Genomic DNA, 17731 nt, shown 5'->3' with positions numbered 1-17731 from the left:
AAAAAATCGTTCACGATTTCAATCGTTGGTGTAGGAAATGACTCCTTTAGCCAATTTCAAGTAAAATGCTTGATTAATAATAAAGGCGACCGCAAGTATCAAATGTGCGTCCGACAAAAATTGCTTTTGGGTATGATATTTTCGTGTTAAATAATTAAGCAATGCACACAGAATGAAACACTCATATAAACGCTGTGAGCGCTAAGAGTGCATTTAAAAACGACGAAGGAGGAGAAAGACAAAGATGTCGTCGTTTCCATCATTCGACTTTTTACCGAGTTTAAAATCAATTCATATTACGGATAGAGCATATGAGTTCTGTTAATGACATGTTCGATATTGGCCACTTTGTGCTGTCCAACATATTCGAAGTCCATATTTAAATTATAAATTAAATGCTACCGTTTCATTGAACGCAGATAGCAAATGAAAAAAAGAAATAGACATTTGACATACATCTATCTCTCTATAATGCATTTTTCCGTTCGCAACAGGAATTCACCATGGGTAATTTTTCTCTTTTGCACACATTGAAAAGAAAATGATAAAAACACATTGAAATGAATTTTGAAATTAAGTTGAAAAACTTTTTACTGTTAAATGGAGAAAAAAAGCACTAAGTTAGAAACGAATGTAAAAGGAAGAAAAACTTTTCTCTCTGTAATTTTGATTTCGCGTGTGTGTGTGTGTATTTTTCCCATTCAATTTGATTGAACGCCTTTGTACAATGGACATGGAAAAAATGAAGATATTTCATATTTTATGTCCATATTTACCAATATAAATGCATACGTGGTTATTTCAAATATTTATAGATCATTCGATTCAAGTTATGAGAAAATAAACACTTGTTCATATTGCCGCTTAGCAGTAATCAAATGTTAAATCATCAACAATGGCCACGTACTTTTCTTTTGTTTTGTTCGCTTTTATCAAGGCTTTCTTTTGCACGCTCACTCGCTCACTCTTCAACATTTCGTCCAATCGAATGTGTTGAAACAAAAAAAAAAAAACGATGAAAAAAACCGCACACCGCAGAAAGGCAAAGAGACAGCGACAAACAAAACATTTCGAACATATCCTTTTATAACTATTTTCAATTGATGAATAATTAATGATATGTGTCGTTGATGAGAGCGGCCGCAGTTTAGCTCAATCAAACAAGCGACGACAGAACATGAGACATAAATGGATATTCTTAAAAGCGACATTTTTATATTCGGTTAGTTTTTATGGACGGGGCTTCTTTTGTGTAGCTCTTTATTCGATTGGACTCTATATAATAATGAGTCTTCTTCTGTTAAGTTTTGTCATGAACATTGTGGCATTGTTTTCATTTCATTTGCTTTATGAACAACACACTCGGATGAAAATAAAGACCAAATACATAAAAAAAATAGTTGCGCTTTTTTTCTGGCTTGAAAAATTGAATAAATTCCAGAATATTGATTTGTGCTCATGTGTCGTCATAGGCGCCAACGAAGAATTTTGTCCAAAAAATTGCCAAATTGAGAACAATACCCACGTAACCCGATAGAATGTTTTTGTTTTACCACAAATACTGTGTTGATACGTAGGAGATTACTTTGAATCAGAAACATGCCTTGTTGGCAAATTAAATCGATCATAAATCTCATAATTTACCTCTTTTTCAGTTGCGCTTCTATAAAACGCGAGCATATGCGAGCATATAAATACACGCACACTTAGTGTGTGGTGCATATTTTTCGTGTATTTAAGTTGATTCTCATACGGCCACGTAAGCTTGATAGAAATGAGCATATACAAATATATATCAATCATCATAATAATCAAACTAACGTAAGAGCGTTTTGGTGCTTGTTTACACATTACAAATACATTGTATTCGTTTACAAAACGCAATACACACAAACATAAATGCAAAAAAAGAATGTGTAGTTCAAATGCACACAGACGTATATGAGAGTTTCATAATGCGACATATGAGAGAGAAGAGAAGAAGAAGAAGTAGTACAAGGGACAGGGAAAAAATACAAAATTGAACGCGAAATGAATTGTACAGGCGACAAACAAGCGATACCAATTATTAAAATATTTATTAGGTGGCTAACGGCATGGCCACATGCAAATACATAAAATACATGTATACTCGTTCAGTCGACCGTAATCATCATGATAAATGGATCGACATGCATATATGTGTTTATGATGAAGAGTTATTTTTTTTAAATATAGAAATACAGTGGTGGTGGTTTTGCCCACACTTGCTCTGTTCCTCTAGAATTTTTCGTATTTTTTTTATTGTTGTGGTTCGGAATATATATGTTTAAAGTTGGAAATATGTCGATTACGTGCATATGCGTAAGCAAAATGCATCGCAATTACTTAGGTAGAGTGCACTCACTAAGTAACAATGCACGCATACATTGCCAACCACGGCGGCCACAGTCCAATAAGATGATCGCTTGATAAATAAGGGGCATATTTCTTTTTTGCGCATTGAGAATGGATATGTTTGTGCACTTTTAGTTCTTTTATTTCATTTCATGCCTCTTTTAATAATCCATTTTATTTGCTTTCTCTTGGCGACATTGTTACTGTGTGCGTCTCACACGGTGTCTCTTTTTGACCCTCTGTCTCTCGATTTCCTTTTGTGTTTGTCCTGTTATTAATATCAATTCCGTGACGAATATGCACCGGATACAAGACAATTATATATGTCGCACACATAATAACTTACCGAGTGAAAAAAGCACAACCAGAGCCACATACAGAATGAGAAAGAGAAAAAAGAGAGAGCGAGAGCGGGGAGAAAGAGCTAAGCTACCATCCTGGTGATATCACATATATGCATAATAAAAGGACCACCACCATATCACCGCATGCACCATTAAATATCTCAACCATTTCATTATTTTACGTCCTCATATTAATTCGAAATATTCGCTCTCTCAAACCCCGTCACACTCTCTCTCTTTCTCTCTCTCTTTCCCGGTATATCGAGTCTCTTCCGTGCTTGTATGTGTGTGTGTTTCAGTTCATATGCAAATGCTCGATGTGTAAGCATAAGCAAGACAGTGACAAAAAGATAGCGCACGCGACAAAAATATTAGAGAAAGGAAAATGACATGAAATGTTTTAAAATATGTGTTGGACACCAGCGGTATTGAAAGAAAACCTATTTATCCACTGTGTGGTTTGATTTTCTTTGGTTCCTGTCTGAGTGGTTGATGTGGGGGTGTATGTATTTGTACATGCGGTGGTCGAATTGTTTCGATCCAAACAATTTTACAATTTCGATTGATTTGGCTTTTCGTGTTTTTCCACAAGCCCCCACCATAAAAAAAAGTTTTGAGATTTTTTTTTTTATTCATTTTAATTTCAATGTCCATCGCTCATAAACGTCCATGCTATAATTTTATCTATTTGCATGTCTTTGTATGGATGAGAGGGGGGAGGTTCTGGCTTTTCGAACGGATTCTTTTTTGATGATAAATAGGGCTTGAAAAACCATTTTTCAATCAGTTCAAAACGATCACTCGGAATGAGTGCACACTTCAAATGGTCCGAAAATCGCCAGCCACAATTCAAAATTTGAATTTTGAATTCGGTTCGAGTCCAAAACCAAAGAAAAGTGTCTATTCGAATTCGAAAGAAAAAAAAAATAGCAAACAAACACATTTTTATCGGCTAAATTAAGAACGATAACATAATTTCAGTTTTAAAGTAGATAAACTCATTAATTCGATTTTCGTGGTGAAAATTCAAACAAATACATAACTAAAACATAAACGCAGCAACGAAAATGGAAAATGCGTTCAATGAAAATTGTGTGACCGAAATTGAGTGAAATTTGCGACCAATTTCTCGGCAGTCAGGTTAGTCATTCAATTTTAATAAGTTAATATAAAATTGGAATTGAATGGAGATAGTGAGAATATTGCACCAAGTCACATAGATTCTCAGCGAATCAAGCACATTCTGGCTTGTGAATTTCTGGTGTCGAGCAATTCATTCAATTCAAAAATTTAATTTGATCACTTCTTGCTCGAATAGACACAATGAATAGAATGGCCTACAAAATGAAAGATTTAGAGCGATACGGAGACAGAGAATGTGGACTGTCGTCTTGTACGCATTTTCATTTCGTCGACTGTTTTCCATACAGCACAAGTGGTGTGATAACCCGGTCGGAGCATTCAGAATATGGCGCCAATATTCTCTCATGTTTAAATTGCATTTTGGTGCAGCAAAATGAAAATCAAATTTTCATGGAGCCTGTTCTATTTTCACATTCCGAATTCAGAATGTCTTTGCATCAAATAGTTTGTATGTTGTTGGTTTTTTTTTTAATTTGCTCTCTCTTCCTTTCTCCGTTTCTTCAATGATCTTATTCACAGTTTCAATTTCAAAAAGTCCTTCACAATATTTAAGTTATTCGAAAATAGTTGAGATGAAAATTACATTTTCAAAACCATACCTGAATGTTTGTGGCCATAAATTTCTTCGATTTCTCATATTTTGCACATAATTTATTTTCATTAAATTTCCACAATATTGTCCGAACAAACTAGATCTATTTATTTAACAATTTGCATTACATTGCCATTTGGAAGCATGCAAACAATGAAGAATGTATGCTTCCTTAATTCTTATATGCAAGCATTTTCAGCCGCTATACACTTTATCGGTAGTGGTGCCTATGTTAAATATGTTAGTTCGATCGAAATGTAATCTAAAGCAACAGTGGCATTTCATTTTGAAACATTTGGCTTTCAAAATGTTATATTCCAATTCGAATGTTCTATTTCAACTCGTTCATTCTAGACATTCTAGTTTTGTTCACATTTTCTATCGACACATGCATCTCATTCTCATCGTGTGTGTGTGTGTCCATCTGAGTCGCGTGGCAGCCTCAAATGTACAGTGAGCTCAGATGTTAAATCCTTTTTGCATGAGCCACTTGCTTGTTTCTTTGTTATAATATGAATTTATACATTTTCTCTATCGTATTGGTTTCCTTGGAAAGTTCAAGCATTTAACTGTAGAATTGTAAGCAGAGCGTATATAGAAAGGTTATGTGCCATTGAGAGAAATGGAGACTTGCAGACGCGCCACAGCTAATTCTTTGAGCTCTATTCTCGAGCACTAGCCTTTCAGTCACAATCCAAGCACTTTATCACGTCAAGTAAAATACACATAGAACCAGCGCCATGAATTATATTTCATTGGAAAACAGACCGAGAGAGAGATTATATATATATATCCGTTGTAAGCCCAAGCGTAAACATTGCCATTGCCGCTTTTACCTTAGCCTCTGACAGTTGATCTGTCAAACTTGTCGACTAGCACAATGTTAAATAAAAACAGGAAATGTCGATTTTAGCAAAAAACGTAGTGGATATTTTTAACAGGCAAACGAGAAAATGCTCGACATATTTATCAATCTAACACATTCCAATTTTTTTTTCGTTAGAAATCCGATAAATGATGGAAAATTGGCTAAGCCAATTCATAATGGCCAAAGTGCAAGTTTACCATGTGATTCTCGTCATATCTATCAGTAATTTATTTTTAAAAAATCGACCACTTCCTGACACACAAATTTTTATTTTATTCTGTGGGAAATATGAACGGATTTCTTGTATATACCATCATGTTCAGAAAGTGAGTGCATTTAAGTGGCATAGAAAAACCACTTTGAGCAAATAAATTACACACACACACACCAATCTCTTTTCGACTTCGTTTTTTTTGCTTCGTATTTTTCTGCATCACTATTTTTACATGTATAAGTCTGATTTTATCAACAATTCGGTCATGGTGTATTCGGGGTAAATGTGTCGCCTGGACTCGCTCTATCTCTCTAATACAATAATTTAATCGATGCACAAAAAAACAAAGGGGACACATAGTTATTTCCTACATGGCAAAATAAATGGTGTTTGAATTGGTTGAGCGCCGGGAGCCATTATTCGGCATTGATTTGTGTTGCTGCTGTCAAATATGATTGTGCATCTTAACTTGTTTATTTTTACTTGATTATATTTCTCGGTTAATAAATGAATCTCAAGGGAGGTTGGAACATTTCATGTTACTTTCGAATTTTAGTTTACTTTGATGTTTTACCAATCGAGAAATGTTTTCGATTCGATGAGGATTCACTTGCTTCGGTTGATATTCATTCATCATTCTCGAGCTTGTGTCCGAGCATTACTCGAAGGTATTTCAACTTTCAACTTAAACAAAATTGTAAACAATGGAAATACATAAATACGTATCTGAGTCGAATGGCCGATTCAAGGCATTTTCTCTGTGTCATTTCATTGTCTCTCTTTGGGATTATGTATTTGAATGTTTGTCCAACACTCAACAACTTTCGATCGCTTCGTACATTTTATAAGCACACGACGAAATGAAAATGATTGCAAGAATGGACAGGGTAGAAAGGAAATGGCATCGAGCAAGAAAATGAAAAAGAAAAAAGTGGTAACTTAAAGCATCAAGTTGAAATGAAACGGTACAAATCTACTGCCATCGAATATTCAACGCAAAGCAGTTGTTAAATCAGTTTTAACGCTTCGCGCGCTTCAAGATTTGTTATCCGCTCAATTGCCGTTTGTCAAGCACAAATCGGACTGCCAGTTTGAAACAAGAGAAATGACTTTGTATAAATAACAGTGCACATGAGAACCATTTCAAATGTGTGTGTCATTCGCAACTGGCATTCGCAACTGGCACGAAAAAAATATTTATTACGAAAAGTGAAAGCGGAAGGCGGCTAAATAAAACACTATGATTTTATACCGAATGCGACCAAAGAATGAAAATCAGCCCTTCTATAAGGAGTGCGTAGAAAAAAACAACCTCATCTCCGAAAAATAATAAAAACAATGCAGAATCGCACGCTAGCGACAAGCAAACGAAAACAATGTAAACGCTTCGAAACAATACAAAGAATAAATTTATGATTCGTTATGCCGTCGTTTTCAATCCATAAGCGTCGTACAGATCATTTTTCATTTCAGCTAAAATCATTTTTATTAGTAGTTCTACAACGCTCTGACATATTTACGTGCACACTATGGCATTTATCGTAGTAGATTTTTTTCTCTCCCTCCCCCCTCTCTCTGCTGCTCTTTTCCGCACAATGTGTATATTTCTACTTATTCGGTCATTCCATCTACATCACTGCTATGTTTGCAATCTGATTGCCAAATGAATATATTTCTGGCTCTTCATCAGTAAATCCGCTCTCTTCCATTTTTTTCATCTTCTCTCGAATTCACGCTCGCGCGCTCCAACCGAAACAACTGCAAGTGTTCAGATGAAAATCGAGCACAAAATGTGTAATGAATGAAACAAAATCACAAATCGCATGGAAATGGATGAGTCAAAATTTTGTGCAACCGTGCGCTTGTCGTAATAACACATTTCTACGCTAGCAAAATGAAAATTCAGCTCAACGCATTTGTGTAGATGGCTCCGAATAAACGAGAGAAACAAACAAACAAACCAGAGAGAGAGAAAGAGAGAACCAGAATGAAATTGAATTGAGACGGAAGAATGACGACAGTGATGGTGTTGGCAATATCATTAACCGGTAGCTTGCCGAGAATAAAGCTAAAAAGCCTCACTTATTTCTTATCAAATAGGCTACATTGTGATTATTCATTTGTGTTAGCTGTTGTGTATATTCTCATCAATTTGCTCAGCATGATTCATTACGCGTCGTTTTGACATTTTTACACCGATACAAAAGTGGCGAACACAATTCGTTTGGCTTTTTCATCGTGTTCCGTTGCTGTTTATTATGAATGTGCTGGCATTTTTTTCTTTTTTTCACCACCACTCAGACACACACACACACATACACACTCGAAGCGAAAAAAATGTATATAGACAGTGTTCCAACGCATTAAATCAAATTGCCATTTAATGCTAATGCTGAATAATAGAATAATGGATTTCATTGAAATGTGATTTTTACACAGAACAAAAACATATATTTTGTCATTTTTCCGGATTAATTTGTGTACTTTTTGTTTGCGTTTGTTTTGTATATGCGTGTATGTGTTGTTTTTTATTACAAATATTAGTCTTAATGGCAATAAAATATCAGTGATACCAAAGTATTGCTACTAAGCTTAAACGGTCAATGATGACCTTTCTCGCTTCTTCCATACATGTCAAGAGCAAAAACAACAACAAACATTCCGATAAAAATGAAATTGAAGCGAAAATATTATGATGTTATTGTACAAATTACATCGAAAGAACATCAACAATATTTTCTATGTCTCAATGGTATCTCGTCTGTTTTTATATTCGCTTCAATATTTTTATGAATGCTATGAAATGTTTACGATAAAACAACACTCAGGTGTTTTATAAACGTTTTTTTGTTTGTTACTTCATAATCGCTTAAGTCGAAGATTATTTTTCATTTCGTTCATTGTGCGATTTTGCGTCTAATTGATTGTATGACATGGTATTCAAAATATTAAAAACGATTCTTTTTAAAGAAAACATCTTTCAATTCTATATACAATAAATCGACTTATGAATGAAGTGGATACTTCAAAACGAGAGAATAAATACAAGAGAATCGCTACTCTGTTGAATTGATATAAAGTATTTGAATTCTTCCGAAATTAGCTTCGATAGTATCACGTGGTGATGAATGAATGATTGGGCCAAAAGATTCATTTCTAATGAAGCTCGTTTCTTTTTCTTTTCTTTTTCATAATAAACTCTTTCCAATTTTGTTTCAAACAAATGAACAAAAAAGTGCTCTGCTGCGTAAAAATATGCTTTATTCAAATGTTTCAGTGCGTCTGAGTCTGAATCGACACAAGCAGAGCATGTTATTAGCACCGCAAAATTTCGGACACTAGTGAGTGCCCGCACCTAATCCATATAAATTTTTCAAGTGCCACACCTGAATACAAGAAGGAATGACACGCACCTCTGCGGTGTCTTTTACAATTCTGGCCACGAGAAGTCGACTAAATTGCCAAAAGTAAGTTGTTGGCCAATGCATCTGAAACCGAGCAATGTTCGCATCACCATATTTAATGCTTTTGACTTCAAGTGCCATTCTATATATTCAAAATACGAAACCGTCATTATTTTGAACAAATACACAAACACAAAATGGAATGCGATCGAATACCATTTATGGACGACTCCATTTCCTATCTCATGTCACACAAAGTCAGCTCAATTTACTCCGACAGTTTTAAATTACACGATCGATGAGAATGCTATATGTGACCAAAATTGCTGCTAGTTATTTCAAGCTGGAAGATTTTCCACTGCACAACTACCTTTGATGTTTCCGTATTTATTACAGCACTAAGCGAACAAGACGAAAGATGATTAAATAGGCGTTCATTCAATTGTCGTCGTTTGGAATTGGTCGTTCTCCATTTCTGTGTGCCGAACCTGAAAATAATTCGATTGCATCGGTTTCAATGGTATACTTTCGATTTTAAAATTATAAGTAGTATCGATGAAAGAAGTTGACCAAATGCCAATCGCTTGTTTTCATTAAATACATACGAACGGCACACATTTGTTATGTGTGCATAGTTTCTCGGGACAAAGGAGTGAGTTCAAGTTTGCAACTACTTCGATCTCTATGTACAGTCATAAAGTGTGTTTATGATGTTTTGCAATCGAAAAAGGACTGTATAGCATCAAACATTCGAAACAACCATATGCAACTCTCGATGCTAAAATTTATATCGAGCAACAACAAAAAATCGTGGCATGCAAATATCCGGTGTATCAAACGCAATTATGCGATGCCATGTGCAGATAGTTCACACAGGCATTTCATTTCCCTTATACTTGTTGTTTTATTTGTCAGTTCTCTATTTCGATCACTTCCATTTTCTTTTGGTTTTCTATCGATGTGACATGAAAATTAGCCCCGATATTCTGAAATTGGTTTAGATCATACGCACTCGCATACATGAGGAAAAACATTGCAAAGCCACAACGATGACAAATAAACATTCTGATATGCTGATATAAGCTAATTTTATGCCATTTCGTGAGGCAATCGAAGACTTTACGATGGTGAACACGCAGAAAACAGTAGACAAAAACTACCTTATCGCATTCTTTTTTCTCTCTTCCTGACGCTTCATTCCATACAATTTCTCAATGTGGTTTTTTTTCCTCTCTTTCACACGCGATTGTCTTTCAATCTGTCAATTGGAAGCATTTGTCAGCATAAAATCGTTTATTGCTGTGTCACTCAGCTTAAGAACCATGAAAAGACAATGATAAACAAAAAAAAATCAATCAAATATACAAGCGAGTACCATTCCAAACTTACATAAGTTGAAAAGGCAATACACCGCAATGCAACATGAAAAAGAAAAATGAAACGAAACAAACACGAAAAACCGCTCAACAAATTTAATGTTCAGTACACACAGACACAGCGTCAAAGCACCCATCGATAACCATTCTCTTTACTATACTCCGACACTCATCGAGTAAATTCCATCGATTCGCGAACGCCAATAAAATGCTCACTCGCATGCTCGAACGCGCACACCTTACACAATATTTTTATTTATATATTTCAACATTCGCGCGGCATAAATCGTATCGTGCATTCTAATTCCATATTATTTGACGCGCTGAGCTGAGCACACACTCGAAAACGCGTCTCTCTTTCACATTCTATCAAACACACCATCACAAAAAAGAAGAAACCAAAAATCGCTTGAATTCTATTTATGTGTTGGAGTTGTAACCAATTTCCCAATATAAAATTTACAAAATATCATAATAACAAATGAAAAAAAAAAAAACAGAAATCGAAGAGAAGTGAGCGTGGATGAAGCGCATTTTTTCGAAATCGTGATTGAAGTTTTTTCTGCAATAAACATTCACCCGCCACCGAGATTTATATTTCTCGATCTCCCGCTCTCAGTGTATCTCTATGTGTGTTTGTTTCTCTCTGCGTGCTTCGCGAACTCTGTGTATAATAGTAATTAGTTGTCAATAATAGAATGAAAAAAAAAACAATATATTCATCACCTGTGCACCTATATTTGTGTCAATTTTACCACTTCTGTGCCATTGCACAGTGTATGTGTGTACAGCATGCAAATGAAGCTCAACGCAAAATTATATTGTTGTAAAGTAAAGTGCTAATTTAAAATGTAAATATCAAGTGAGCGTTGATTTTCATTGTGCAAGCAAAAGCAATTTTGCAATAATCGTTTGCAATTAAAACAAACTTTGTTCGATAGAATTCGCGCATTTTTCTCTCTCTCTCTCTCTTTCACACCGGATGACAACCAAAGTCGAAACGAAGTTGCAGATATTGTTCGTTGGTGATACTTAGTTGATCAACTGTTTGTTATTGGAATCGATAATTTTTTTTTAGAACGGTAATTGTATTGGAACAAAGTGATCGATTTGTCATCATTTTGATTAAGCAAAATCCAATGGACATTACGTGTTTATTCGATTATAAATCTGTCACATCGTTCGCTTGAGCAATAGAGACTTACAATAGTTAGTTGTCGTTCCGTTTTGAGAGCGAACGGTTTTTGCGTATCGATTGTGGGTTGAACCAAAACACCAACGACCATTCTCGAAAATTTGAACGTAATCAATAAAATAGACGGTTTTTTTATTTATTGTATCGTTCTCGCTCTCTCTTGAAATTCACTCCATTTTTGATTGGATCAATTCAATTGTATTGACAATAATAATAATTTTCGACGCAATCACAATTCTTGTGAATGGTAATGTAAATGTTTCAACGTGATTTCATTTTGTATTGAATTCGGCGCATTGTTCCATTACACACACCCAAAACACATATTATCTCATCATCACAAATACTGTGCAAATTCCAATAAACTTGTAAAACTTATTTTGAACGGAAAATTGTTGTAATACTAATTTTGTATATGTGTTATATTTTCTCTCATTTCTCAACATATAGGAACCGAAGTCAAAATGAAGCGAGCTATGTCAGAAAATAATTCGGAGAGCGAAGACAATGTGAACGAAGGAGTCATGAATTTGAGCAGTGGTGGTGGCAGTAATGCCAGTGGAAATCACAGCAATAATAACTATAATAATAACAATCGAGGACAAAAACGCTTTCGCAACGAGGAAACGATTCGTTTACTGATTCCAAGCCGAGTAAGTACAAAAACCACATCACATTGCTCCAGTAAAGTTTCCCTTTTTCACACTCACACACACACATGCCATGAGTATCCCTTTAATATATACCGGCACGGTCTCACGTACCGAACAAAATGAAAATCAATTTCCAATATCACTGTTGAACGAAATGTGTTTACAGTTTAATTAAAATTGTGATTTTCGAATTTTTTCGTTTTCATTTTCTCTTGTGCGCACAGTTTGCTGGCGGTATCATTGGAAAAGGTGGCCAAAACATCAAACGACTACGTCAAGAGGTATGTAAAATTGTATCAAATGTTTTGCTTGTAAAAAATATCTTTAAATATACATGTATCGATCATGAAAAAAGATGAAAATCACTTAAATAGTCACTTTAGGTAATTGCATTGAAATAAGGTCTTTTTGTTGTGTTTTCATGAGAAAAAAAAGGGAAGAATAATCTCGGGAGAAAAACAACCTTTCGACCCGCGAAGAACAAACAGAAAAAGACACAAAATTATAAACTCTTGATTGATTTGTCCCGGTCTCTTTAAAGAAAAAAAATATTTCTCTTTTTGTTCAATTCATTTCAAATTCTTATAATTACCCCTATGATTTTCGCATATTTTTTTTTCTTCTTCACTTGAAATCACAGCAGCCATAAATCGCCGGTGTTTATTCTTGTTTTGGTCTCTTTGATTTTCCAACGTATTTTTTTTTTTTCAAAATTCGCATAGTTTGCGAAAACAATATTCCATTTCTTTATATTCTTGATAATATCTCTCTACTACTAATTTGATTAATTCTCCCCGCCCGATCTTTGGCTCATTCTATTCATCTGTCTGTTTCGCAAATACTCAATTACCAATTCGTAATATTAGGCTCTTGATTTTTTTTCTATTTTTTACCAGACTTTTTTTTGTTCAATTCGTATTCTTGTTATTTTATGTTTCCGTTAAATGTTTATTTATAAAAAAAAGAAAGATTTTTTTTTTTCGTTTATCTTTTTAAATTAATATTATTTTAAGGCTTATTATATTTATAATTAACTCTTTTTTGAAATTTCTCTCATTTACCCTTCACATATATATTGCCTGCCTGTCCTTTGAACAACTACTCATCTGCTGGGTACCATGCGAATGCCTCAATAAATCACACAAAACACTCGTACCAATCAATATCGAAACCAAAAAACACATATCTATACATAAACGCACATTGGTGCCGATTCGTTTTTTGGGTCGTTGTCCTTGTTTTACTCGGTGTGATCAATGATGCTATCTTGTCTCCTGATGCTAATGTTTTTTTTTCGGCATATAAAAACAAAACGAAAAATTATAACAAACATGAAATAAAATGCCAACTTGACAACGACAACACAAACAATCTAAAAATGAAAACAATCATATCAAACCTAAAAAAAAAATATAATGTCTACCTGAATCTCATCTCGCCAATGGCCTCGAACCGAAAACAAATCAAACCATCTGCGTGTGCCATTTCCCTGGAAAAAACGAAATCAACATGCAACAAACAAACAAAAAATACCAAATATTTTTAAAAAACATCAAATGAACATGTGCGTGAAATGTGCGTATTTCCAATGACATTCGGTTTGTTTTTCGTACGAAATATCAACTAAACGAACAAATATAATCACGAAAATACGATTTAAATAAACGCGAATTCAAATCCGACAAAACAAAATCTCAAATAACCGTATATTTTAAAAACAATACATCATAAATTAAAAAAAAAATCAATCAAATTACTATGTGCCCTTTGTAAATTGTGCCTTCGTTTTTTCATCGTAAATGCATTTTTATTCGTTAAAATCATTTATTTTTTCGAAATCTGTCAAATTTTCAAATAAAAAACAAAAACAAAATATTTTCATTTCAATTACAAAATTGTGATGGAAAATTTGTGTAAAACTCCTAAATTCTCAAACTCAAATGGAAATATCAAACTAAATCGAATAAAAAACAAAAATCAATCGCAAAATATGAAAACCAATCAACTTGTTCGACGTTCGCAAACATTGAATTGAACTTCATCCACGATTAAAAAAAAACAAAAAACAAAAACAAACAAACTATATCAAACAAACAAAAAACCTGAATGAAATGAATCACTGAATGCACCTGCAAATCTGAATCGCAATTCACACTCACGTACATTTGTCAAATTGTACCATCACTTCATCATCTCGTCCGTATGCCGCCCCGTGTTGACTCCTGCTCTGCTCTGATCTGATCTGAATAAATCCGATATCTAACGAAACAAATCCAAAATCAACTCAAAATGTCCGAACCACAAAACACTTGAAATGATGATGTGAACACCACTCTGTGCCTTTGTTTGGTCAATCAAACGTCATTTTCTGATGAAAAACCGATATAAACCAAAACGAAACGAACAAACAAACAAAAAAATTACCATTGTGTGTGTGTGTGTTTTTGATCTGCTTCTCGGCGACAAAACGAATCTCCGGCTCTCTCGTTCCGTTCCCGATTCGTCGTCATTCGATAAAATATAATTGTCTGAATAAAAACGCACAACTTTTTTTTTTGTAAAAAAAAATACTACACCTGTTCACAAACTGCAGTTTAATGCCAATATTAATGTTGAGGATTGCCCTGGCCCTGAACGGTAAACAATTTTGTTTTATTAAGCCTTTTTTATCTATATATCATAGCATACAAAAATTCGATTCTGTATAGAAAAATATAAATAATATCTATCAATATATATATGTGTAACGATAAACAAGTAAGCCACACACCAGAAATTACAACATCAACACCAGCATACTTGCATTGAAATTGCGATTATTTTATCAGAAGAACAATTCATTCGCATCGACCGAGATGCGTGTCTGAATATATCATCAAATTGCTTTTCACTGTTTTTGTGCGTGTCTCACTTAACTATCTCTTTTCCAAGCTATTTCTCTCTTTCTGTATTTTTGTCTCTGTTCCTGTTAAAAAACATTTTTTTGTTCGTCCTTCGATTCGCATTTGAATCAAGTCAAACCATGTATGACTTTCAAATTTCAAAATAGAGACTCTTATCCTTTTTGACAATGATACTTCATTTAATCTCAATATACAGTAGAATTTTCCAATCATCATTCGAACATTTAAAAATTAATTCAATTTGTTATTTCAGTCTCTCTTTTTTTTCTTTTCGTTTTGCGTATCGATTAATCGCAATAAGAAGTTTTTTGAATGGTTTCCAAAAATCAATTTCTCATTTTGATAGTCATCATTCAATCCACAGGTTGCTATGGCAAATCGCACACAAATTGTCCGCTCCAATGAATTAGATTCGATCTGAAAATCGATACTGTTTCGTCAACCAACGCCGCCCTCACCAGAACATCAACATTCAAAGACAAAATTGAACCAAAAAAAAAACACGCAAAAAATTATGCGCATTTAAAAGACTTTCACCAATCATATTGTTTCACGCTCTCCGTCTCAGTCTCTAATAAAGCATTTTCATTTTTGCAACCACATTAATCCATTATTCTCTATATATTTTAATTCTAAGAAAATAATTCCACTAATTATCATTCAAAAGATCATTTGTTATATGTAATCGCGGCTCATGCGGCAACGGGGCATTATTGTTTGTTTCTCTCTTTTTTATCCATACCTTTCCCTCCCTCTCTATCTCTTTCTATATTATTGTGTGTCTCATTTTTAATCGAATTCCAATTTTATCCATATGCTGAATTAACAACTATAGGTGACGGTGGATTTATTATAGTTTATTTGTTATTCACATCGTTTGATCACATCCATGTTCTGTATGCGTCTTGAAACACATCTTTTCGGTTCTCAAATATTATAAAAGAAATCACTTCGATGTGCATGTGGTGCGAGAGTATATTTGGCATGAGTCCAAACAATCTCAATCCGGCATCGAAATGATTGTAAAAGAAAACCAACATAACCATTCGTAATGTGGGAAATAATCGTTGAACGAGTGTATCTTTCTATATGTGTAAGCGCGTGTATCTGGATGTTTATGTGCCGTGTCGATATTGATATTATTTTTTTTTTTGAAAATCGATCCGGTACATATAAAGTTTCATATCATCATTTTTGCTATGATTTTCTAATTAAATCCCATCGAAATTGAATACCATTGTGAAAATTCGTTTGCACACACACCAGCCCGCATTAAACACTCGATAAAATTGAAAATGTGTTTAAATTAAATTGGAAATAAGTATAGAAATGGCATGTACTAAACCACACAAACAATGTGTCTAACACTTATGCTTTTATGAAAAACGTGACACAACGTGGAATACGGAAGGAAAACGTGAAAGACTCTGGGTTTTTGTCAATTTTTTGTTATTTGAGCGTGCGTCAAATGGAAGTATTCAAAATACTTTCGGTTACATTTGTTGTTAAGACATTGTCAATTTTATCTATTTGTTTATACTTTTATTGAAGATAAATCCATACCCATAAAATTATTTTTTCTCGACGAATATGTTTGGCGCGAAAATTTATGACTGTTTTTTTTACACACATTATATCTTTTTTGCTATAAAATTTCCAATTGGATAAAATGTTTGTGACAAAAAACCAAACTTCTGTATTTTGTCAAGTATGACTATTATTTTCCATCAATTTATACATTTTTCAACCCAACATTTTTATATATATACATATATACATATATCTTTAAATGTGTAAGGTATTCTTTTCGTTTTGATTTAAAAATTCCAATTTGAACTAATTATGTGTTTGTTCTCTCTTTTTTTTCTTGTTTTGGCTCTTTTCTTTTACAGTACGGTAAATATATCTGCACCTGAGCTCAACAATGCTCTCAAAGTGATTGAAGATATTTTGCATAACAACTTTGGCGAGGTAAGTAACTTTGGTATATATATAATTTATTATTGCAACAAAATTAATATTTCTATTGAATTACTGAATGACTGAAACGGTTGAATCAAGGATAAAACTGACAATCGGTCATTTTTTTAACCAGAAATTAATGACAAAGTCTATTTGTGTGCTTCGACATTTATTATGGCAATTATTCATTTTATTAAAATTTATTTGCCGTTTGCATCAAAGGATACACTGCGAAAATCTCACATAAAATTTTATTGACCATTATAGTTTGCAAGTTAATTTACATTGTATAATAACTGTCATTCATCTTTTCTATTAACATATTTTGCGTCTGCCAACATTTTTTTTTCATTTGTAATAAACGAGAACTGAGAATTCTTAACTCTACAATTTGTCAATTAAAATCGGAATGAAAATAACGATCTAAAAAGAACAAAAAAATTATCTGAAATGGAGACAGTTAATTTATCAAATGGGTAAATTAAATTTGCTAGTATTGATGGTTGATGATGGAAAAAATTGTTCAAATGATTGCCTTTTGATTCGGTACACGAATTGATAGGACAATTGATCGAAACAACAGCTCTCAGGTAAACTGATCCCCAATTATAAGACAATTGAATTGAAATGGTAAACAAATAAAGAATCAAAAACAAACGAAAGGAATGAAAGTACAGTGTGCATGGCAAAAAAAGAAGAAA

General features: G+C 33.7%; 1 protein-coding gene and 1 long non-coding RNA gene across 8 annotated transcripts in view; one reads left to right on the top strand and one right to left on the bottom strand.

The window, feature by feature from the left end:
• Positions 1 to 17731, top strand: part of LOC116336648 (poly(rC)-binding protein 2) — a 61029-nt gene that overhangs the window by 17837 nt on the left and 25461 nt on the right. For 6 of the 7 annotated variants that reach the window (XM_031760627.1, XM_031760629.1, XM_031760628.1 and 3 more), the window contains 4 exons: positions 11963 to 12165; positions 12390 to 12446; positions 14759 to 14802; positions 16961 to 17039. In XM_031760627.1, the coding sequence (XP_031616487.1) occupies positions 11977 to 12165; positions 12390 to 12446; positions 14759 to 14802; positions 16961 to 17039 (369 nt within the window). In that variant the 5' untranslated portion in view covers positions 11963 to 11976. Of the gene's footprint in view, positions 1 to 3528; positions 3861 to 11962; positions 12166 to 12389; positions 12447 to 14758; positions 14803 to 16960; positions 17040 to 17731 lie in introns of those variants that run through there. The other variant, XM_031760632.1, reaches the window with a different exon arrangement.
• Positions 13233 to 14437, bottom strand: LOC116336651. Its single transcript, XR_004200725.1, has 3 exons — positions 14329 to 14437; positions 13589 to 13654; positions 13233 to 13445 (listed from the first exon to the last, which is right to left on the bottom strand). It is a non-coding gene; the product is annotated as an uncharacterized LOC116336651 (long non-coding RNA).

Source organism: Contarinia nasturtii, unplaced genomic scaffold (assembly GCF_009176525.2).
Source record: "Contarinia nasturtii isolate CC-2019 unplaced genomic scaffold, AAFC_CNas_1.1 Cnas_scaffold_187, whole genome shotgun sequence".
NCBI classification, from domain to species: domain Eukaryota; kingdom Metazoa; phylum Arthropoda; class Insecta; order Diptera; family Cecidomyiidae; genus Contarinia; species Contarinia nasturtii.
Note: the sequence above shows the minus strand (reverse complement) of the source record. Positions and strands in the feature narration are given on the sequence as shown.